Source organism: Chelmon rostratus, chromosome 5 (genome assembly GCF_017976325.1).
Source record: "Chelmon rostratus isolate fCheRos1 chromosome 5, fCheRos1.pri, whole genome shotgun sequence".
In the NCBI taxonomy this organism is placed as follows: Eukaryota; Metazoa; Chordata; class Actinopteri; order Chaetodontiformes; family Chaetodontidae; genus Chelmon; species Chelmon rostratus.
Window position 1 is genome coordinate 26,782,952 of NC_055662.1, and position 23,605 is coordinate 26,806,556.

The 23,605-nt window shown below is 44.8% G+C and overlaps 1 protein-coding gene across 2 annotated transcripts in view; it reads left to right on the plus strand.

The window, feature by feature from the left end:
• The window catches only part of adgrv1 (adhesion G protein-coupled receptor V1), a 105,756-nt gene that overhangs the window by 70,175 nt on the left and 11,976 nt on the right, over nt 1-23,605 (plus strand). For both annotated transcript variants that reach the window (XM_041937413.1, XM_041937415.1), the window contains 4 exons: nt 5,552-5,668; nt 10,394-10,572; nt 14,187-14,344; nt 21,474-21,595. In XM_041937413.1, the coding sequence (XP_041793347.1) occupies nt 5,552-5,668; nt 10,394-10,572; nt 14,187-14,344; nt 21,474-21,595 (576 nt within the window). The remainder of the gene's footprint in view (nt 1-5,551; nt 5,669-10,393; nt 10,573-14,186; nt 14,345-21,473; nt 21,596-23,605) is intronic.

The following is a 23,605-nucleotide window of genomic DNA, read 5'->3' on the forward strand; positions in this document are numbered from 1 at the left end:
TCAGACCTGAACAGAAACACGGGCATCAACAAAGGAAACGCAACAAGAAACACTTACACGAAACATGACAAACACTTACTAAGGGACTATGGCTTGAACTATGACTGTGAGAACGTAGACAGCAAGGTTACACAGACAACACTAAAGAAACATGCATACTCAGACTATAAGAACAACAAGAGACAATGACAAAACTAGAACCAAACTTACATGGAACACGATGCGGACATGACAAGGAATCACACGACAAACACTTAATATGGGTGCTAAAGCAAGGGCAATAACTGTGGCAAGGGGACAAGGTAAGGTAACGCTGACGACGACCCGACAAGGACAAAGGGGAAGACACGGACTTAAATACACTAGGGAGGAACACTAATGAGACACAGGTGAAACACATCAGACAATCACACAGGAGGGAAAACACAGGAAGTAAAGTAACACAAAGACACATGACATGAACCTTCAAAATAAAACAGGAAGTAACCAAAACCAGGCAAAGACAGGACACAATGGGAAACTTAACCAATGTTCAAACACAATGTGGCAAGACCATACAAAAACTCTTACATAAAATGTGGCATGACTAAAGACTAAGACATTAAGAATACACAGAGTAGAACACAGAAATGAACATGAACAAAGAAGACCCTAAACAAAACCCGGCGTGCATGGCACGGGTCATGACAGAACCCCCCCCCTTAAGGGACAGCTCCCAGATGTCCCTACATGAAACCAAAAGAGTCCAAAAAGTTCAAGTCAAGCAGGGTGGGTGGAGGGGGATCCGGGGGAGGGACTTAAAGTCCAGGCTAAGGCATAGTTCAAAGAGTTCAAAAGTCCAACTTGGGCAAGGTGGGTGGAGGGGAAACTCAGAGTCCAGGTTAACATAAAGTCCAAAAGTCCACTTTGGGCAGGGTATTGAGTCCATGCTGCGGCAAAGTTTTTCTGGTGGTCTGGCCAGTGACCAAAGACCAAGGCAGAATCTCTCTGGAGGCTGGTGGCAAAGGCTGAACCTCCGTTGAGACCAGCGGTGAGGGCGGAACCCCTCTGGAGGCCGGCGGCGAGGGCGGAACCCCTCTGGAGGCCGGCGGCGAGGGCGAAACCCCTCTGGAGGCCGGCGGCGAGGGCGAAACTTCCGTTGAGGCCAGCAGTAAGGGCGGAACCCCTCTGGAGGCCGGCGGCGAGGTCGAAACCTCCGTTGAGGCCGGCGGCGAGGGCGGAACCCCTCTGGAGGCCGGCGGCGAGGGCGGAACCTCCATTGAGTCCAGCTGCGAGGGCGGAACCCCTCTGGAGGCCGGCGACGACCAACAAGGTTGGAAGCTGGCGATGAGGCCGCAGGACAGGAGACCGGCAGCGGGGCAGCAGGACAGGAGGCCGGCAACATAGCAGCCGGACAGGGGACCGGCGACATGGCAACAGGACAGGGAGCCGGCGACATGGCAACAGGACAGGGAGCCGGCAGCAAGGAGGACTGTAATCCTGCTCGAGGTGGTCGCTGCAGCTCCGGTTCAGAAGGCTGCGGCGGCACCAACTCGAGGTCAGAAGGTGGCGGCGGCAGCAGCAGCGGCGGCCGCGCCAGCTCGGGCGGCCGCGGCAACAGCAGCAGCAGCAGCTTGAGGACAGGAAGCAGCGGCAGCACCAGCAGCTCGAGGTCAGGGGGCGGCAGCTCAGGTTCAGGAGACGGCAGCATCAGCTGCTCGAGGTCAGGAGGCGGCGGCAGCGGCGGCAGCAGCAGCTCGAGGTCAGGAGGCGGTGGCAGCGGCAGCTCGAGGTCAGGAGGCGGTGGCAGCGGCAGCTCGAGGTCAGGAGGCGGCGGCGGCAACCCAGGAGGCGACAGCAGCTGCTCTGGCGGCAGCACCAGCTCAGACGGCGGCGGCAGCAATGGCTCCGGCGGCAGCACCAGCTCAGACGGCGGCGACAGCAGCAACGGCTCCGGCGGTTCTGGAACTGGCGGCGGCGGCAACAGCAGCAGCTCTGGCAGCAGCGGCGACGGCGGCTCTGTCGGCAGCAGCGGCTCCGGCGGCAGCACCAGCTCAGACGGCGGCGACAGCAGCAACGGCTCTGGCGGCTCTGGAACTGGCGGCGGCGGCAACAGCAGCAGCTCTGGCAGCAGCGGCGACGGCGGCTCTGTCGGCAGCAGCGGCGACGGCGGCAGCACCAGCTCAGACGGCGGCGACAGCAGCAACGGCTCTGGCGGCTCTGGAACTGGCGGCGGCGGCAGCTCTGGCGGCGGCAGCTCTGGCGGCAGCAGCGGCTCCGGCGGCAGCACCAGCTCAGACGGCGGCGACAGCAGCAACGGCTCTGGCGGCTCTGGAACTGGTGGCGGTGGCAGCTCTGGCGGCAGCAGCGGCTCCGGCAGCAGCACCAGCTCAGACGGCGGCGACAGCAGCAACGGCTCTGGCAGCACTGGAACTGGTGACGGCGGCGGCAGCAGCGGCGGCAGTGGCACCGAAGACGAGGACAGCTTGGAGACTGGAGGCAGCTTGGGCACAGGAGGCGATGAGAGGCTAGCAGGCTGGCTAGCCGACACCTTCAGTCGTCGGGATCTCCGCTTCCTCCGTGCAGGTGCTGGCTTGGTCGCTGGGGGTGGCGCTGGTGACGACGGGAGGCTAGCAGGCTGGCTAGCCAACACCTTCGGTCGTCTGGATCTCCGCTTCCTCCGTGCAGGAGGATCGGGGTCCAGCTGAAATCCCCAGAAACGGGCACCTGGGATATAATCCTCGTCAGAGCTGTAGAGGGGGTCTGCCCGGTACAGGACCTGGGGCGGGCAGTTCTTCCCCGCAGAAGATCTAGTCAGGACCAGCGGAGGCCCCCAGTAGGGGACACCCAGGAGGTCGTCTAAATCGGAGTCAAACTCCGAGTCTGTTGTGAAATTAATGTCCGCTGGGTTCATACTGGTCGGGTCGTTCTGTCAGGGAGTGGGGACTTAGGGAAACTATGAGGGGAACTATGAAGGAAACTATGGGTGGAACCCAGATGCAGACACAACAGGGAACATAGACTAACACGCAACACCGGGAACGAACACACATGTACACAAGACACAATGGAGCTGGGGACAAGACTAAGGCAACACAACACTCACTAACACACAAGGCAAGACTATGGACAATACAATAAAAGGGAAACTCAATCAGGACAAGAACACAGACAACCAAGGAATACGCTAGATTCAAATTAAATGAATTTATTAACACAAAGCTAACTCAACAAAACCCAAATCTCTGGGAAAACACAAGAACTAACTTGGAACAAGACAACTTAGGACACTGACGAGACTAGCAACTGATGTTAACATAAAACATGGCACAACTAAGACAATGCAAGAGACACACATACATGAAACATGGCACAATGACAACACTACGGTTACAAAACTAGCAAACCAAAAACGCTCCTGAAGGAGGAAAACTCAAAGGGCTATGAAACGGAGGAATAGGAATCTAAATAACAAAAGAGAACAGAAAATCGCTCTTACGAGGAGAATAAATCGGCTATGCTATAACTATGACGAGAAAATCGAAACCAAATATAACGTTACAAACAAATATCACTATGGAAGGAACAGGGCATGGAAAACGAATGAGTAATGACTAATGACTAAACTAATGAGAGAAACACAGACAACACTAAAGACAGGGACCCTACATAAATCAAGACAAGATCGAAGACAAGAAAAAGGCAAAAAACTTATTAGAACTGTGGACAATAAAAGACAAAGATGATACAAGGAACAACTCAGACCTGAACAGAAACACGGGCATCAACAAAGGAAACGCAACAAGAAACACTTACACGAAACATGACAAACACTTACTAAGGGACTATGGCTTGAACTATGACTGTGAGAACGTAGACAGCAAGGTTACACAGACAACACTAAAGAAACATGCATACTCAGACTATAAGAACAACAAGAGACAATGACAAAACTAGAACCAAACTTACATGGAACACGATGCGGACATGACAAGGAATCACACGACAAACACTTAATATGGGTGCTAAAGCAAGGGCAATAACTGTGGCAAGGGGACAAGGTAAGGTAACGCTGACGACGACCCGACAAGGACAAAGGGGAAGACACGGACTTAAATACACTAGGGAGGAACACTAATGAGACACAGGTGAAACACATCAGACAATCACACAGGAGGGAAAACACAGGAAGTAAAGTAACACAAAGACACATGACATGAACCTTCAAAATAAAACAGGAAGTAACCAAAACCAGGCAAAGACAGGACACAATGGGAAACTTAACCAATGTTCAAACACAATGTGGCAAGACCATACAAAAACTCTTACATAAAATGTGGCATGACTAAAGACTAAGACATTAAGAATACACAGAGTAGAACACAGAAATGAACATATGAGTGTGGAAAACAGGTCATGTCACAGCTCACCATGCCTATTTACCTGGTTACTATAGAGACGGTCTTGCTAAACAAATTAGCCGAAACCATAGGGTGGCACCAACAGTATACCCTCGCTTGTTTTGGATATATAAAGAGCTCATCTGGTTTCAGAACAATTTTCTGGGCTTTGTTTAGTCAAATCAAATGCATGTTGAGGTAACAGAGATAATTACTGTATGTGTGGGGTAAAGAGACTCAGTGCGAAGCAGAAATCTTCCTCTTTCACCCAAAGCCGTCTGCTGCTGTATGACTGCCGAGTGTAATGAATACAAGGTTAGTGACATCTGACACCGTGCTATCGTTCGCCCCACATCCTTCAGCTCCTTCTCTCTTTCATTCAGCCTCTTTCTGGTCCGTAGCGCTGGCTGCGGGCCGACAGGCTGCAGATTATGTAACAATCGCCCGGCTGCATGGGCTCCACACTCTGTCGCTGCCAGAGGTTAATGAAGCTCTCTGATGGACAGCAGTATTTTCTGCTGCTCTCATGGGTTTTCCACACGGCCCTGCCTCCAATGTTACAAATTGAATTTTGGCCCTGATGGGTTCCCGCCTACAAAACTCTCTCTCCCTTTCTCTCTTGCTAGCTCTCTCTCTCTCTCTCACACACACACACACAGTCACGTACACACTTACCACAAGCTGTTTTCTGCAGTGATTCTGCAATGCACCCACAGACTTGTACAAATCTTTGTGCGTGTGGGATGATACAAAAAGAGCATATTTGTCAGTGTTGTTTATGTTGTTGATGTTTTTATTTTTGCTCCCGCCTGCATAGCTTGCTGCATGGTGATGTAACAGGTCTGCAGGATAGGATCTCTCTCTTCAGGCGGTGTGGGGGGGGGGGGCTATTTCAATCCTGCTGTCCCCTTTAAAAATGTATAGACTTACAAACAAGCAATACATCGCCTCATGCGCAATATGACCCGCTGACACTGCAAGAAGTGCTGCACCTGTGTGTGGGAGAGTGTGCCAGGTAGTCATACAAAATGTCACCATGTTCTCTTATAAGGGCAAATTTGTGTTTGTGTACCTGCAGTAGTTGCTGTAAAGACTCCCCCCTGCTGCTGCTTCCTCATTTACACACAATGGCACCTGATTCTAAATTAGTCTTTTTCTCTTTTTCTCTACAGATCTGTTTCCTGGTGTCAGCTTTCCGCGGCCGAATGTTTTCAGAGGACAGCTGTGCCGCTCTGGCCCTCTTCTCTCACTATTTCCACCTCAGTCAGTTCTTTTGGATGCTCATACAGGTAACAGCAGCTTAACAAGCGACACTAGCCACAGGCAACTTAACAACTTAAGCTCCTTGTAGCATTAAAAAATTGTTGTATTTCTGTGTTCCTGGATAAAGAGATGAGGTGGAGGCTGTTTCTCCCTGCCTCATCAGCATGTGAAACTGTCCGTCCAGTCTGCAAAGCCTCAACAACGAGGTCTGTTCACTGGGCCTCCAATCAGACAATGGGTCCAAGTGTTGAGCTATAACTGAAGAGGGTCAATAAAGTCAGCCTGCTGGTCAAAGATATACAGGGCAGCAGATGAAATGTCCTTATATATTTTTATACGTTTTCACTTTTAGTCCTTCACTGCAGTATCTTGCAGTTAATCTCACACCTTATGATATCAAATATGATTATTTCTTATTTAAGGGCACCTGTGAGTAAAACCTCCTTTCCTTCTCTTGCTCCTTTTCCTCATGACTTGGCATGAACAGGGTTCCCATTCTTTCTCGTGTTGCTTACGTGAAGCATGTGTTTTTTACGTAATAACTGAAACCTCCACCACGTGGGCTTAGGCAGGTTTTTGATTAGAGGGTGAGATGAAGGCACCAGAATGCTGCTTGACATGATCCTTGACCCTAGACTGGTACCGCTTAGCAACACCTCACCCCAGCAGCTACTAACCCCCCTCCTTCATGACCATCCGCCCTCTTTTTCTTTTCCCCCTTTCTTTTGACAGAACTGCCAAGAACAAAGCCTGGCAGGCAAAGTCTCAACTTGCAGCTTCTCATGCGCACATGAAGAAGATATTAATGCTTGATTTACATTACTGCTTAAAATACTATACTTATTTTATTAGTCCATTTTTATACAGTTATATAGTCTTGTCTAAGCCCATTCTAATCTAATTTTCAGAGAGACTGTAGATGACTTGTGACTCGATAGAGCTCAGGAATGTGGTGAACATGGGCTGCAGTGCTCCGTCAGCCCCTCCAGAGAGGAACCCAGACTTTTTAAAACTTAAAAAACTTCCAGATGCACTGATCAGCAACTTTTTAGATTTTATTGTTTTATTTATTTTTACTGTCGGTGCCATACATATTCATGTTGGAAAGACTGCAAACCGACTTACATTCACTGGGTGCCCAGGCAAAAAATTATTATACTTAAATTATACTTTTTGAGAAATGTACTAGGTACGCCTTCAAGTAAACTTATGTGTACTCAAGTAGTCCTTGAGTACCACTTTAGTAATACTTGAGTATACTTGAAGTGTTAATAGTTGCCAAATTGGCCCAACTTTTTATAAACTGAAAGTGTATTGAAGTTCACCATTGAAAAAGATTCATGAGCATTCAAAACACACTTGCACCACCACTGTATTATACTACCAGTGTTGGAAATATACTTAAAATGATGTGAAATTAAAGTACACTTTAATAATGCTAAAAATGTATGACAAAGGACTTGAAAATTCTTCAAAAGTACATGTTATTACTATTAAAATGATTTGTGATTTAGTACACTTTTTAAAAGTACACCTAAGCACAATTTGTAATACACTAACAATAAAGTGCACAAAACTTTGACATACTGCTTTAAGTACTGCAGAACTGGTATATTAATTTTTAAGACATTTAAGTAGAACTAGTTAGAAGCAAGCTTTTTAAAAGTATATGTCAAGCATCCTTTAAATTAAGCACCAAAGGTAAAAGTGTACTTCGAATGACTTTTCTCTCCTTGAATTATATTTCTCAGACACTAAAGCATGCTGCATTTTGACCTGGGTGGTGTTATGAAAACTGTAATGAAAACTCAGGCCCAAATAATATTTCACATTGTGTTGTGGGAAATATGATCCATTGTCGTCATAACTCAAAATCTCTTACAACTGTTGTTCTGTTGTGAACCCTGAATCGGATAACAAGAATGCCTACAAGTCATTTAGTCTGGATTAAAATGAGGGCCACCACATAAACTTGGGTGCCCTGAAGTGACTCTGTCCCCAAATGAACTTCATCATCTCCCCCTCTCGTCGTCCCCCTCTTGCGTAACTGACCGTTGCTTTATTTCCATCACTCTTCAATCTTTCACAAAGTGTGACGTTTGTTAGTGAACATAATCACTGTTTGTGTAGTGGACATAATCTCTCCTGGCACATACTTTATTGTTTGTACAGTATTATAAGATTAGCCCTTTGAATAAGATAATGGAGAGTGACCACAGTGGGGTTATATTGGGACCAAGCAGTGCTGCATGTGCATGTAGGCTGTTTCTTGTATTTCTTTTCTGTCATATCGGAATATTTACCAGATGGCCTCTGGGACATCTGAAGGGATAAAGGCTCAGCCCAGCAGCTTTCATGTGGCTTAAGAAGTGTTACCATTTGGAAGAGGAGAATTGGCAGTGAGGTGACATGTGCTTTGACGTAAAAAGGTTTAGGTTTAAAGGTTTAGACACACATGGTTGTAGTTAGAGCTGATACGATCTAGTGGAAGAAACATAAACAATGATTCACCCCAGCAGGAGTTCAAATAGGTGGAAAAATGTTGTTGGAGAGAGAGAGATTTTCTGTTTTTTATTCATACATTCATTCCCTCGCTCACCCACTCGCAGAGATTTACTTTTTCTGAAATTGCCCTTGTTCTTTAACATCCCTGCCAACAAAAAAAGTCTCCTCTTCTTTATTGTCAGCAACAATAGTAGCTGACAATGAAAATATTGCTGCCACTCTGGCTTCCATTGACGTGTGGCACTAATACCCTTCTGTCTTCACCGACGTCTCGGTATCGACCCCGGAGACGTCTCACCGCCCATTTTTACCCCCCTATCAGGTAGCTGCTTTCAGCTAAGTGGCTGATGTGTGTAGGCGCCAGCAGCCCATCTCAGACCATGAAGAAGAAATCAATAACTGCAGTGAGGGTGTGTATGGGAGGATGTGCACGTCCGATACTTGATCAAGGGAATATGCTCTGACATAATGCCAGAAAACAGCCAATAATTTAATCGCTATTCAAACCATCTTATTTTTTACTGCAGAGGCTCGCAGAGGCGACCTCAGTTTACTGAGGAACTGCATAATATTACATAACAATACTGTGCAGCTCTTTGAGCCAGGAAAGACCTGCTAAAGCCTGGCCGGCGGAGTATTTCTACCCTGTTTCACTGTGGTGGTTAGCCAGAAAAACAGCCAGCCAGGCTGCCAATTTCACAGCTTTGTAGTTAGATGATACCTGCCAGTGTTTTGCTGGTAGACAAATGTATTTGATTGTGATAGTGGATGGATAAGTGGCCACCAGTGGTCAACGGGCTAGCCAAGAAGTCATGTGTTCCCAAAAGTGCTTCAATCACTCTTAAAGGAGCAGTTAAACGTACATTTGAGAGAGAGAGCACTGGCCTTCAGTGGTATCCAGCAGTGCAGACAGTTTCACTTGTATTTGTCCAAGCTTTTGAGATTTTGTCTTAAAGATTTCTGCTGCCTCTTGAATGTGGATTATCCAGACTAACCAGTACTTGGAAAGACACAAAGCTACAAATTTTTTTGTAATTTTTCCATTAACATATTCGTTAAAACCTGCACAAATAAAGCCAAAACTATTTGCATGGCTGGATGCTACTAAATGTAAGAAAATAGATATGTTTTTTGTAATTTGATTGACAGTTAGCATGACGTTAGCACAAAAGCATAACCCATCATCAAGCCAACGCATGAGCTACTAGCTCATTGCATTGTTGTTAGGGTGCACTATCAACAGTCAGTGAGTGATGCAGCCACTGCAGAGGCAACAGCTCAGCACAAAGTTAACTATCATCCCTATACTGCACCTGAACAGCTCCAGCCCGCTCACAGCCAATGAGAGGCAGTTCTCCAATCTGGCCCACATCGTGTTGTCGCGAGCTGTTACCCAACTGAAGTGCAGCTTTGTGTGCTGCATTTCGTCTGTGCAGAATGCTTGTTGTGTCAGTGGTTATACAATATGAATGTGGTTCTGGGTGAGACAGAGGTTATCTGGGGGAGAAACTCCTGTCATTTGTTGCATCACAGTGCCCTCTGTGCGATTGTCCTGCCGAAGTGCTCGCAGACAGATGGACGGTCACAAACGCCATCAGCTGGTATTCGTAATAGCTGTTGCGTAATGTTTATTACTCTGAACAGAAGACGGAGCATGATTGCTTTGCAGATAATACCTAAATCTTTTTGTTCTAAGTTAAATCTTTACAGGCCATAAAATGGTCTTAATGAGGCTAGATGGAGTAAAGGTCGAAACCATGACAATCAAGAGGTCCTTTTTTGCCTTCGAACTTGCCTTTAAAACTTAAAAATAACCTTTGCCCATTGCAGTTTTCCGATACAGCGGTTCGAAACTGTCTGGAAGATAAGTGATTGGCTGCAGAGGTCTTCACGCAGGGATAAGACTTTGTGTCTGTGTTGCAACCAACAGGTGTCCACAAAGACTGCTTATGTAACAATGGAGGGCTTAGTGTATCAGATGCATGAGACTATCGAAGCCTGCTAGATTACAAAGCAAACATAGCTATTGTGGGTGTGATAAAAGTGTGGTTGTTATGTGTGTGCTGTGCTACTCGACTCACTCTGAAGACCAGATGTCCTCACAAGCAAAGAAAGATGAAAAAAACACTCCGAAGTCCGAACATTTTGACTTTCCTCACAACAGAAATGATTCAGTCCGTGAAGGTGTTGGCACATCTGTTTTTCTGTTCACTGTCACAAGTTGTTCCCTCAAACTGTGTCCCCAGGCCGTGAACTTCTGGCAGGTGCTGGTGATGAATGACGAGCACACAGAGCGTCGATATCTGCTCTACTTCCTGTTGGGCTGGGGACTTCCTGCTCTGGTCATCGTCGTCCTGGTGGTCGTCTTGCTCGGCGGCTTCGGGTGGACCATACACAGTGTGTACGGACTGGTGCAAGGAGATGTGTGAGTGTGAAAAACCACACGTACAAACACAAACACACACACAAGTGGTCTTTAGAGCTGATGAAAGGCAGGTGGAATGGACACGGCACTAACGTAACCTGTTTTCATAAGAGGACTCATGAGTGTGTTTTCGAAACTGGTCTGAGTCAGTCACGGTGACTTCAGTTTCTTTTTTAGGCTCAGGTGAAGTTCAGGCTAGAGTAGAGCAAACAGAAAACACCTGAGCCAGTGATGTCATATGAGGAGGCAGCTTGACCAATCAGCTGAATGACTGAATGCGTCACCCCACATAGAAACTCAAGTCTTTACCTTAGGGGTGGAGGCTTTCACACAACAGGGTGCAGAGGAAGGGGGAAACCTGAAATAACCCCTGTGCTGTGTGGCTTTGTGTGTTTGTGTGTGTGTGTGTATGCGTGTGTGTGTGTGTGAGAGAGCTAATAATACCCGGTACAAGGTACATGAATCCCAGAACACAACAGAAGAGGTCACTTTGCAAAAACCTGCAGAGTGGTCTCCAGTCAGGTGCACCTATGCCGAAGTGTGTGCGTGTGTGTGTAGTAAACTCTTTACATTGCAGCGTATGTGCCTGAGGGGCCGTCCCCCGTGTGGGATCAAGTGTGCATGATGGGCGAAGTCAACAACTGATGAAGTTTGAACCCTTAAATCACATCTAAATTTAGCCAGTGGTCTCAGGCGTGGCTGTTATCCTTGGGATCGAGCGTGTGTGCGTGTTTCCTGTGGGTGAGTGTGTGTGACACAGTGAGCGTATACATGAGAGATTCAAGGATACAGAGGAGCAGTCAGTTTTCCTGGAAGTGAACCTTCCTCTTTGAGGGAACGAGGCAGCCTCTGAATTTCCTCTCTCTCTCGCCTCGTGAGCGTAAACAGGTCCCGTTTTTTTCCTCACAGCTCAAACGGTCTCAGTTTTTCATGTCATATAAGACCGTTTTTTATAAATTATACTACAATTGTACAAATTTGTGTCATATATGGTCTAAAAGCTAAAAACGTTTGTTGAGACGAGCTTATGATAGGGAGTGGCACTATTAAATCACATAACAGATCTTTTTTCTCCCTGTTTTTGTCATAATTTCATATTTTTCTTACTGTCACCCCTTCTATCATCGCTGTGCTGGTACGCTGACTTGCACATAGTTAGTACTTACACAGGGTACATCAAAATTTTCCTTGATCCGGCTGCGTCTCACATCGTGTGTTTGAGAGCTCCTGTTGCCGCTCTGTGGGTCGGTCCTCATTCAACTTTAATTGTGCCGCATTACGGAGGCCGAGACGCCGCGCTTGAAATTACTTTTTTAATGCTGTTATCGTGAGATCACGGTTAATTATCTACAGATAACAAAAGCTTGTTCACTCGTGATGGCGGGTTAATTTATGTCGTTATCCCGAGAAAACAAAAGGCAGATTTTCTCGAGAACACAAGATTGTTTATCTCGAGAAAATGAGATCACGGGATAATTAAGGAGGACTCGTTTAATCACAGCTGATTTTAGTCTTCGAGGTCAGTGTCACGTCTGTCAGTAATGGGTATTCCTTGATCTGACATTTTTAGCTTGAATCAGTGACTGCAGGCCATGATTAGTAAGAGGAGACAGCCTTTCGTTCTCTTGTAGTACGTCTTTAAACCAAACAGAGACGTCTCTTAAACTTGACAGACCCGTCTTCTGTGGATAAAACTGTGAGCATGAAAGCAGGAGATAAATTCTGAGATGAAAGTCACGTTAATCATTTAAATTGGAAAAAGCAAAATTCAACAGACTCTTGAAATAGATCATTATTTGGCACATTTATTGATACTTTGCAATGTTTTTGAATTGTATGATATAGATAGAAAATAATCTTATAATGATTACCTACTGTAAAAGTCATACTCACTCTTAAGCCTTGAATTTACTGAATTCCACGTTAACGACCTTAGGTGATACACCTGTGCACAGCTGATGAGCAGAAGTGATCATAAACATTTCCCTGCAGATGCATCGCCAGGTTTGTTTTTGCTAGTGCAGCAAATCTCCACAATTTGGATTTGATTTAGATTTAAACAGCTGTGCCTCTCTAAGTCTTAAACGAGTCGAACGTGAGAAACTGTGTTACCTGGACAGACTGATGCGCGGTTAGTTTGGCTGCTTTATAGCCAGGCTGTAAAGCTGCTCAAGTAATTTCCTTTACAGGCGGATATTTAAACCTCACATCTGTCTATTCCATGCAGGCTGCTTTATATTCTTACCTGTAGAAACGAAACTTTACAACTTCCACATCCTGCGATCACATTATCATAAATCAAAGGCTACCATAGAAGCATGTATGTCTCCTGAAGACACATTTATACCATGATCCTCATCACCCCTTATCTCACATTGAACACACTATACACCATATATACTGTATATCAAAGAGAAGCAGCAGCATTTCTATGAAAATGCCCCATAAAAGGCATTGCTCACTTTATTTCTTCTCTCCCAAACCATGACATCAGTGAAATGGGCCCCTTGGTAGTGTTTTGTATATTTCCTACTCTTCACTTTCTTGTGAGACATTCAGCGCAGTAGGATCCCATCCTCTCACAAGGCCACAGCAGTACAAATATCCATATTCCAGTGTGTTTACACTCTCATAGTCTGGCTGTCTTGCTGGGACAGCGTGATGCAATGCTTTATTTGGCATACCTCATGTCATGTTATGGCTAGCATAGCTCCAATTATTTCTCTGCAGTTACTCAGGCCTGCGGCGAGGTCCTATCTGTATTTTTTGTGCTCCCACCCAACCACAGGCCGAGCTTGTTTTGTGAAAAGGATAAAGTCACATGAGTGTTTGGAGTTGTTTGGCAGTTACAGTTTATATGAGGATGTTGATTTTCCCAGGGAAAAATTAGTCACTCAGTTTTCTTTAATAGTGAAAAAACATGATTGGGCAGAAGCTGGGGCTGGGACTGCAGAGATTTCCCAGGAAAACAACAGATAGAGAGATAGACAGTGAAAAATACCCAGCTCATATTGACTCACACCAATAGACAAATAATACAGATAGCTTTTAATGAAGAATTCCACTTTTTCAAGACATAAGCTCCCTTTTGACTTTTTATTATTTGTCTTAAGCCTGAAATTCAGTTTTGTCCCAAAATAAAGTTTAAAGTTTCTCCTTTGCCTGTCAGGCAGGATCAGCAGATGAACCCACATAACCACTCCACATTCATCTCCCTTTCAAATCAGGAGGCAACTGAATCGTGTTGTCTGTTCATTGAAATGTTCTTCCATCCCTCAACTAGAAAAGCACTTTTTAGCGACTCTGACCTCAGATGTTATCTCGCTGTAGCTGCAGGGTTCAAAAGATTTAAGAACATACCCATTGTGCTGCTGAAGGCAAAGCTGCTGTTGAATAAGAACGCTGTTAGTCTTAGGCAGGCTCAGAGGTTGCACCAGATCCTGTTTGTAAAACTTGAATGTAGAGCAATTAAGGCATGTAATATGTTTCAGTTTTTTAGAGCTGACCTTCGAGCTGGACGTTCTCTTTATCCTTTTTAGCATTATATGCACACTCTGCTTCTTTCTGCATAATCTGAAGCAAAAAAACTCACATTTCTGTCTGTCTTTTTCTAGGTGCTTCATCCCGAACGTCTATGCAGCTCTGTGCACGGCGGTGCTGGTGCCTCTCATCTGTCTGGTTGCGGTGCTGGTTGTATTCATCCACGCTTACCAGGTTACCCATCAGTGGAAGGCCTATGACGACATTTACCGTGGACGAACCAACAGCACAGGTGCCCAACTTACACGCAAATCCATGAATGTGTCCACAAACAGACAAATAAATGCAGTTATAAGGAAGTAAAGATTTTAGAAAGGGACCTCTTGAGCTTCTGCTTTATGAGGCAAAAATATGTGTGCACATAAAAAGATAAGAACTCAAGATAAAACTGCTTACATGTGTGATCACACAATCTCTCACTCTGCACACATGCAAACCACAAAAACAAGGAACCTGCTGCCAGAATGCCCTCTGGAACTAGACTGCATCCACCCCTATTTTCGGCTAAAAGTTTCAGCCCCTATTTTGCTCAGCTTGCAGGCTCCATGTCTGTCTGCTGTGTGTGTACCCAAAGGATTCATGATACAAGAACAAAACATTAGCAATACCTGCTTTTCTTTTCTGGAATGATTTACAGAGCCGAACACAGTTTAACAAAGCAGCTGAAATGTGTTTAGTGCACTCTGGGTTTGGGTTTATGTGGCAACTCTAAAACCTTTCCATCTGATGTGTTTCAGTTTCCTAAGTAAGATCATTTGAAGCACTAAATACACTCAGTCGGTGTAGTGAGATGTGTGGAAACAACCTTAAACTTTGTGCTTTATGCAAGATTCTTGGATGCAGAGAAATAACCATCGCAGAGTTATGGTCAGTATGAATCAGTCACATTTATTTAGTGCAGTCACTTTGCCCACACATGAAGATCCTCAGTGGCTTTAATCAGCGGCCATCAGTGAGAATCAGCAGGCTTTCGCTTGTTTTGCTCAGTAAAGGCCCTCCAATGACAAAGCAAAGCCTGAATTAGTGCCAGTCCTTTGGCTGGCAAGCAGTTTGCCTTACACGCTGTGTGTGGCCTCTGAAGTAGTGTAGGAAACCAGACAGTGCTGTACTGAGCTGCTGGTAGGTGTGCATTATTAACAAGAGATCAATACTTTCTCAGTCACGAATCAGGCTGAGGCTAAAGTTCAGCCTGCTTTTACCTGACACGAGCATTTTACTATGTAGGACAGTGTGGAGAGCAGAGATCAAGCTGACACTGTACTGTATGTTGAATGAGAGAAGTAGTGAGGAAGCAGTCAGAGTGGCAAACAAGGTGTCAACCCTAAAATGTAATGACTCACATTATGGGCACTTGCATTTTGTCCCCACAAGGAAGGTGAGTCCCCACAATGTCACTGTGTGAACAAATGTGTGTCCCCACAACATTAGTAATACATGGCCACACACACACACACACACGCACAGTGAGCAGCAGTTTATTCCATCCTGAAACTAACTAACTGTTGGATATTTCTAAGAGAGGCAGGCAAACTATATAGCCAAAAGTATGTGGACACTTGTCCAGCTACTGTTGATCTCAGTCTGTTTTTCATCCTTTCTGGCCCTTAGCACAGTTCAAATGACAATCAGGTACATAATTTGCAGTTAAGTTTAACCCATCAAAAACATAATAACTGCAGCAACGTCCTCTGGGAGGTGAGCCAGAGCCACACAACCTCTTCTCCACCGTGGAAACCTGCAGAAAGACTACACAAACTCAAGCACTCTGTTCAAACAGAGAACGGAAACAAACACAGAGAAGGAAAACATGCATACAAGGGACAGAGAGAGAGACAAGAAGAGAGACTGAAGCTCCTGCAGGATCTAGATCCAGATCCAGAACATTTGGAATCAGGCACTGACAGCCAGGGGAGAAAGACAGAGAGTGTGTTTGTGGGACGAGGAACTAATGGAGGGTTAGCGAGAGCTGTTGAAGGACAGAGTGCCAGAACAGCTGGAAAATGTGTTTCTGCAAACCCCCGATGTGCTGAAACTTCCCTTGACATTCAAGCTTTACATTTATTCACATTTCAGTTTTCAATTTCACATAGTGACAACGCTGTGGTTGAGGTCTGGTTCAGTTGAGGCACAAACCCCTTGGTGAACAGATGAACAGCGGCCTCCTGCTTGGCAGCGGTGTCGCCGTGCTGTCGCACCACCACCATCCCCTCCGACATGCATGTACCAGTAACCTGAACTGCGCCACTGCGATACCTGCTGTAGATACATTGATATGATACATATCACACACAGACATATCTCTGTGGGATGCAGACAGACCCCTAGTTCTGTGTGTTTGTGTGTGTGCGGCACAATTCCCTTGAGGTGTGAATATGTGCGTCCAGTTTTGTGTAGAGCAGCTGCACTGTGAAAAGGCTGCTCATGAATGAGAATACAATTGAATTCAGAAGCACAAAACTGGACAGCAGCGTTCTTTATCAAAGTATCTGCAGTGATGGATCAGTGTTGGTTGCACCTTTAGTTTTCATCTGGATGCATAATGACACAATATCACCACATATACACATGCATGCGTAAGAATGAACACAACATGCGCACAAACCACAAACAGTATGGACTGTATTTAATCACAGTTTTCGTTTCCTTTTCTTTATTGTAGCTTATCAGAGTAATATATCAGTATTGGCTTTGTTTCAACATGTCCAGAGTCCAAAGAGGAGTGAAACAAATGTTAGAGGCCTATAATAATTTATTGTTCTCAACACAGGCTGTGCCTCCGCTCATTCCCTGGACTTTCCGACAATTTGTCAGAGTTGGTTTAAAAAGCCACAGGCACTGTAACAACAGCCCTGATCTGCTTCAGTCCTGCAGTTTGCAGTGGTGAGACAGAAGTCAAGCATTCAAAATGTGCTGGTTCACCTTGATATGTCAGTCAGACATGTTTTACAGGCTCTCTCTATAGTATCATACATGTTACCGTTAAACAGGATGAATGGTACCTATTCATCATGTGTTTTCTTCAGATTGTCCCTTTTTAACTGCGTTTCTGTGTCTGTGTGTGGTTGTGTGTGTGTTTGTGTGTGTGTGTGTGTGTGTGTGTGTGTGTGTGTGTGTGAGAAGCCCACATGTTAAACTCACAGGGCCCTGCGAGATATAGCAGGACTTCTGACGTCAGTGAAATCAAGCGAATGCGCCGGTGTGTGTGGTGTTCCTGTACCTCAGCAAAGACTGGAGCTATGGCATTGTGCCCGATGCAAAAAAAGCAAAAACAAAACATAAACAGACTAAATTTACAATTGTACCAGTATCAGTAAGACATTATCGCAGCCCCCGCTGAACACGCAAGGTGTGTTTGCAAGACATGATGTTCTTTCAGTGCAGAAGTGAACGCACTTTCAACAGAGCAGAGTTGAATGAATAACTGTTATTGTTTGATTGTGATGGCTCCAGGTGTTCCCTGACTGCACTTTGATCATTTATTGGTCAGGAATGTGGAAATAAACTAACACCTGTGATGGATGAGGCTTGACTGCAGGGCGCTGTATTATGTGCTTTGTGTGCTTGAAGCTGTGCAGTTGCTTTATTTGGATGCCAGACACATGTTCTTTGTTTGCTCTCGTATTATAGCCTTGTTATCAGTATCCTTGAAATTATTGTTCACAGTGGATCAGGACTGGATTCATTTTCTCATACCTGATTTCACCACATTCACATCAAAGAATCCAAGTCGATATATTTAGTTGGGAGTATTTTATTGTCTTGTTTTGCTCTTAGGAATAACAGCAGAATTTGTTCCCGTGGTTTATCATTTCTATCTGAAACTAGGCGTAATCTGGCCAATCATCAAACATTACTCCAGATTAACGTGAACAGTCAAATTAAACTGAAGGCTTTCCTGTGCCTCCTGGATGAGAAAGATCTGATAGTAACAACATAATTCCACCCAATCTTTTCCTCATTTAGAAGGAAACATACAGATTGGTGTAAATGTTGTACTTTTTACTGTACTACATTAATTTGACAGCTGCAGCTACTAGTTGCTTTACAGAATAGGAAACATCGGATATGGTTTTCAAATATGAAACAACATTTGTGCAATACCAGTGGCCTCTTGTCACATTTCAGATAAAAGTAAATCATCATCATCATCATCATCATCATCATCATCTCAGAGTCGTTTTGTGACCCTTTGAGGGAGCTGGACCTCTAGGTTGGGAACCACTGGACTGAACTGTATATAAAGTATTCACAATTTGATAATGTAATGCATAATATATCAGGTACAGGAGCTGTGCAGAATGAATACTTTTGCTTTAGATACTTAAAGTACCTATTCTGTTAATACTCCAGTTCTTGTACTTCTTCCATCACTTTTGGGCTCTTTTTCCTTTGTAAGTTGCTGAATTTACTTATAAATTCCTTATAAATTCCAGTGTTTTTCTACTATCAATAGAATATTCTCTGCAATTAAATCAAATAAAAAAACAAAGCTGTGACTATACCTATATGTTCACCCCTAGTTCACACCCCACACACACACATTACTTGCGTGTGGGGTGTTCGTGAGTGCTCAACACACGCTTCTTGCAGCTTGTTGTTATTACAGCTGCTGACCTCCCCGTGACAGTAAAGTCAGCGCCGTCTTGAGTTTCTGCCCAGCTGTTTTTGTTGAGCCCACGCTCTCCTCTCAGTTTGTCTTCTCACACCAGGAACCAGCTCGGATCGAGTAAGAACCAGAGCCTGTGGAGAAAAGTAGCTAAGTAGTGTGCAGAGAAAATCACAAGAAGACGTCTCGAGAAGAAATCGCTCTATAAGGGGTTAAAGTGTTTACTTCTGAGCAGACAGAGAGATTACATCATTTAGCGAGCCTCGCTTGTGTTTGTGCGAAAGCTTTCATGTGCATGTTCACACACACACACACACACACACATACACACGCGCACACAGCAGCACAGCTATTGATAACTCGTGCCTGCTCTGCTTCATTCTGCATCTCCTTCGTGATATCGAGCCAAACAGTCAGTCAGCATTTTGCAGCTAGTCTCCTTTTGGCTCGAGGAACCTGTTCTTACTGTGGGAGCTCTGCCCTGTCCACAAACCGGAATGTGCTTACATGGTTGGAAAACTCAAACCAGCGAGAAGAAAGAGAGAGCGAGAGAGATAGAGAAATGTTGTCCTGACTGGAAGCAGTGGAAAGTGTGAGAAGACTGAGTAAAATGATGAAAAGCAACGGATGAGCGGGCTCATTATGCAGATTTATCGACTCTGAGCAAACACACACCAGAATACAACAGAATGCCCAGAGTGGGTGTAAAGCACAAAGAGACGAGGTGTGAAATAATAATAATACTGAAGCAATAAAAACAGCAACCAGAGAAGTGGGAGAATAAATAATGACGTACAGGAAATAGGTCTCAAAGGCTTGAGAGGTAAGAAAAAGGAAACAGTGCTCAGACTGTATAATAGCAGAGGAAAGGTGCAGTGAGATAAGGAGCAGATCCTGGAGCAGAGTGGGACTGACAGGGTGCTGGAAGTGGCACCTTAGTGCGGGCTTTTTGTGCAAACTTGGGCCCCGTGCCCTGTGTTTCCATCCTACTTGTGAAGTGAACTGTACAGTCTGTCCTACATAACACCGAGCAGCAGACTACAGCTGGAGTGACATTTTAAAACGGTGCTTTTTTTAATTTTCCGTCGGAAGGTCAGCGTTTAAGTGAGTCTGAGCCGACTCTGAAGGTGCTGCCTTGAAACCCATTCACTCTCTAATGCATCACATTCATCTTAGCGTGCGATCAGTTTGAGCGCATGTGCCCTCTCTATGGTCACGGTAAATATGAACATGTGGAGCATGAATGAATATTATCAATAGAACATCATGTTCTCAGCAGCACTAATGGAAACACAGTGCTGCAAGTTCCACCTTCCCAGCCCAGGACTACACACACACACACACACGCACACATACACATAGAGCATCACAGACATCGCATGTCTAATGATAACTTACTGACTTTATGAAATTTTGAAAATGCACTCTTCTTCATTTTCTGTAAAATGATCTTCATAAGGAATACACCCTTCACTAAATTGTACAGTATTTTGACTTGTTTCAACAGCTGCTTCCATCATGTTGTGCTTCATTATTTCCTCCTGAAGGAAAACAAGCTGGGTAGTAATGAGCTGTTTTACTTATCAGGCCTCTCCCTGTGTTGTGATGACTCACCCTTGACAGTTGACTCAGTCTGCTCCGGACTGGCAGTGCTCATTTTGTTTGTCCTCTAATTAGCTGTTCTAATAAAGGGACTGGGAATGATTTTATCAAGCTGCGAGGAACACCATGAACTGATGAAGATGAGCTACAACATCAGCGGCCCTCGTTTAGTCTCCACTTCGGTGTGAGACTGAGGATGTTCACTTGAACTCTCACATCATGAATCGGAAACAGCACATAGGGCAGTCATTGAAGGAACACGAATGTATCCGTCCTCACTTTTATAAATAAAGTTGGCGGCATTGCTCACCTCTGCTTATGTCGCGTGTAATGTATGTGGTGTATCAGCCCTGGCAGAAAGTAGGTTAGCAGGGACACCAGTTGCTACAGCAGAGCTCAGTTTAGAAACACGTGCAGAAAGACCTCTTGGTGGTCCTGTCTTATCTTAGAAACACTTAACGCTGTCCAAATACAGAACATCTGTGTGAACGTCTTTCTGCTGCATGCAGTGTAGTGTGAGTCCACTGTATGCAGCATGCAGGAGGAAGTGCATGAGGCCACATGTTTGTGTGCTTTTGTGCCAAGTGGTTGATTGCATGTGTTTGAGAGTGTGTTTAGGGATAATTAGTGAGAACTGAGGATGAGGATGTCCCACCTCTGGGGTGATGAATATTTGCCACATTTACTCTGATTTAGTTTGGTGAATTAATCAACGTGGTCATTTGTATGTCCCTGCCCATAATCTCCACTCTTTTGACCCTGCCACTCCTTAAAATATACCATATACTGTATATCAATCTGGCTAGACATGCTATATATGTCAGGTTTCTATGTCAGAAACATGTGGTACTGTATGTGGGCGAGAACCTAGATGATGCATCGACATCTGGATTCAAACATGAAATGTGAACACCATTAAGTTTCATGTGCGTGCATGACTTTGTGTGTGTGTGTGTGTGTGTGTCAGACACTTAATACAGCAGGTATCACAAGCTTTAACTCAGGGTACCACAGAATAAAAAATCTTAAAAGCATATCACCTGTATTTTGCAGTAATCACAAACTGAATACAGTTCAGGTATCTATTTTAGTTGTCGATATACTTGTGCAGACATATTTTTTAATCCTCCTCTGTTGTAATTTTTTGCTCCAGAGGTGCCGCTGGTCCTCTACCTGTTCCTGCTCATCTCCCTGGTCTGGTTGTGGGCGGGACTCCATATGGGCTACAGGTACCTGTGGATGCTCATCCTCTACGTCATCTTCAACTGCTTGCTGGTGAGCTCATTGACTGGTTTATCTATTTGTTTGTTTACATGCTTGCTTGAATGTCTGTTGATTCATGTCAACATGGTCCCTCCTGTGTTACACACTCAGAAAGATGAATGTGCCGGCTCACTGTTCATTATAGTCCTTCTTAATCTAATCATTAGTTTTGTCATTAATTTCACTGGTTCCATCTACATAAATTTCTGTTGTCATCTCTGTTAATGTCCCCAGTGCAGAGTTATGAAGTGAAACTAATTGAAGGAATGTTTTGATCTGCACCCTCAAGCTGGAATAGTGGATTTGGAGTTTGCTAAGATTTCTTTTTTCAGGTTTGACTTTAGCTGATATCATTCAAGGTTCACTCTCTGTTTCTCATACTGCTCCCAACATCACCTTCCACATCTCCAAACTACCTGCCGGACAAATGTTGCTGTTTTGAAACTGTGCAATCTTAGCCAGGGGACTTGAGGGTGCGACCAGGCTCAGTAATGATATCAGTGAGCTTTTGATTTAACATGGATTTTTTTGCTCATTGTGTTTGCACATTGTGTGTGGATTGTGATATCAGGGGGAAGTTACCACAAATAACATACTGATGATTTGTGCTACAAGACTGGCGTGTGCGTGTAAATGAATGTGTGTGTGTTTGGTTGAGAGCAGGAGAGTGATGAAGGCCACTTCACCCCACTTTGAAGCCCTGCTTTGATGTGTTGGCGAGGCAGAACAACAAGAGCCTCAGGAGTGGCGAGAGAGGCAGGGTTATCGCTGTGTCACATCTCACTGAAGCCTCTCTTTCTTTCTAGCTCCACTTTTTATTTTTGCCTGCTTACTTTCTCTCTATTCGCCTCTGTCTTGATTTGCTGCTCCTCGTCTTTTTTCTGACTCTGTGCTCTCGGTATCAGAGGAGATAAAGCCGGGGCGTTAACAAGGCGCAAGATAGCGCAGCTGGAAAACCCCCAGACGTTTAAACTGCTATCTACCGTAACTTCAAAGAGTAACCAGACAGTCATCAATGATCAGGGGTTGAACTCAGCCAATACTTCTGGTTCCAGTATTTCCAGTACAACTCATACGACTCACTGTTTTGATATGCAAACAAAAATGTGTATCATCATAACTAACTGCATTATTTTTACTTTATTCTTGTCTTATCTTGAAAATATTAGTTCCATACTATGACCGGCCATGCAGTATTATTACTATAATTGGTGGCTGTGTGGGAGACAAAGCCTTTTCATAACCTGAAAGAGCTGCCAAACCATCTGAGCAAGTATATTTTTATAGTCAAACAGTGTCACACGATGTTCTAAAGCTAATTTGGAAGCTTTAGGAAAGGCTAGCACGGCCTCAACATAGTGACAGCAGCTTAAATCAAAACTAGTGTTGGACTTGGACCAGTTAGAATTGCTTTAACACTTGTTTAAAGAGAGTTATCAGCAGCAGAGGAGTGTAGCTGTGTGGAAATGTTTTCCAGCTTGGCTCAGTAAAGTCCAGGAAGCGTTCTCTTTGGCACAGTGGCTTCTTTCCTTTCTTGCTTAATCTATAAATGTTCGTGGTCTCCTCTGTCGTCTGGGAGACACCACCTGCCTGTAAAGCGTGCCATAAGAGGTCTGTGGTAACCTGCGGTGATATGTGGCGTCCACATGCGAAAGACAACAGTGTCGCACAAAGCAAACTTCTCCTGTTGGTGCAGTGACTAATGAAGAGCGGTGACGTCAGCGCCAACGCTCGATGTCGCACTTAGCACCTGTTTATGAGCTCCAGCGGAGTTTGTCCCACTCTGTGACATCATGTGGTCAGTTTCTTCAGCTGACCAATAGTGTGGCGGTGCGCTTTAAAATCACTGGTTATATGACCATGTTTGTCAATTATGGGACATTTTGCATTTTATTTACGTTCACAGCTCAGCACACTTCTGTCTCTTTTTTCCTGAGACATTCAGCAACCATTTCTTCATCACATCCCTGAACGTATTTGATGTCACAGTTTCCAGACACAAGCTTCGTCTCTCTTTCGACA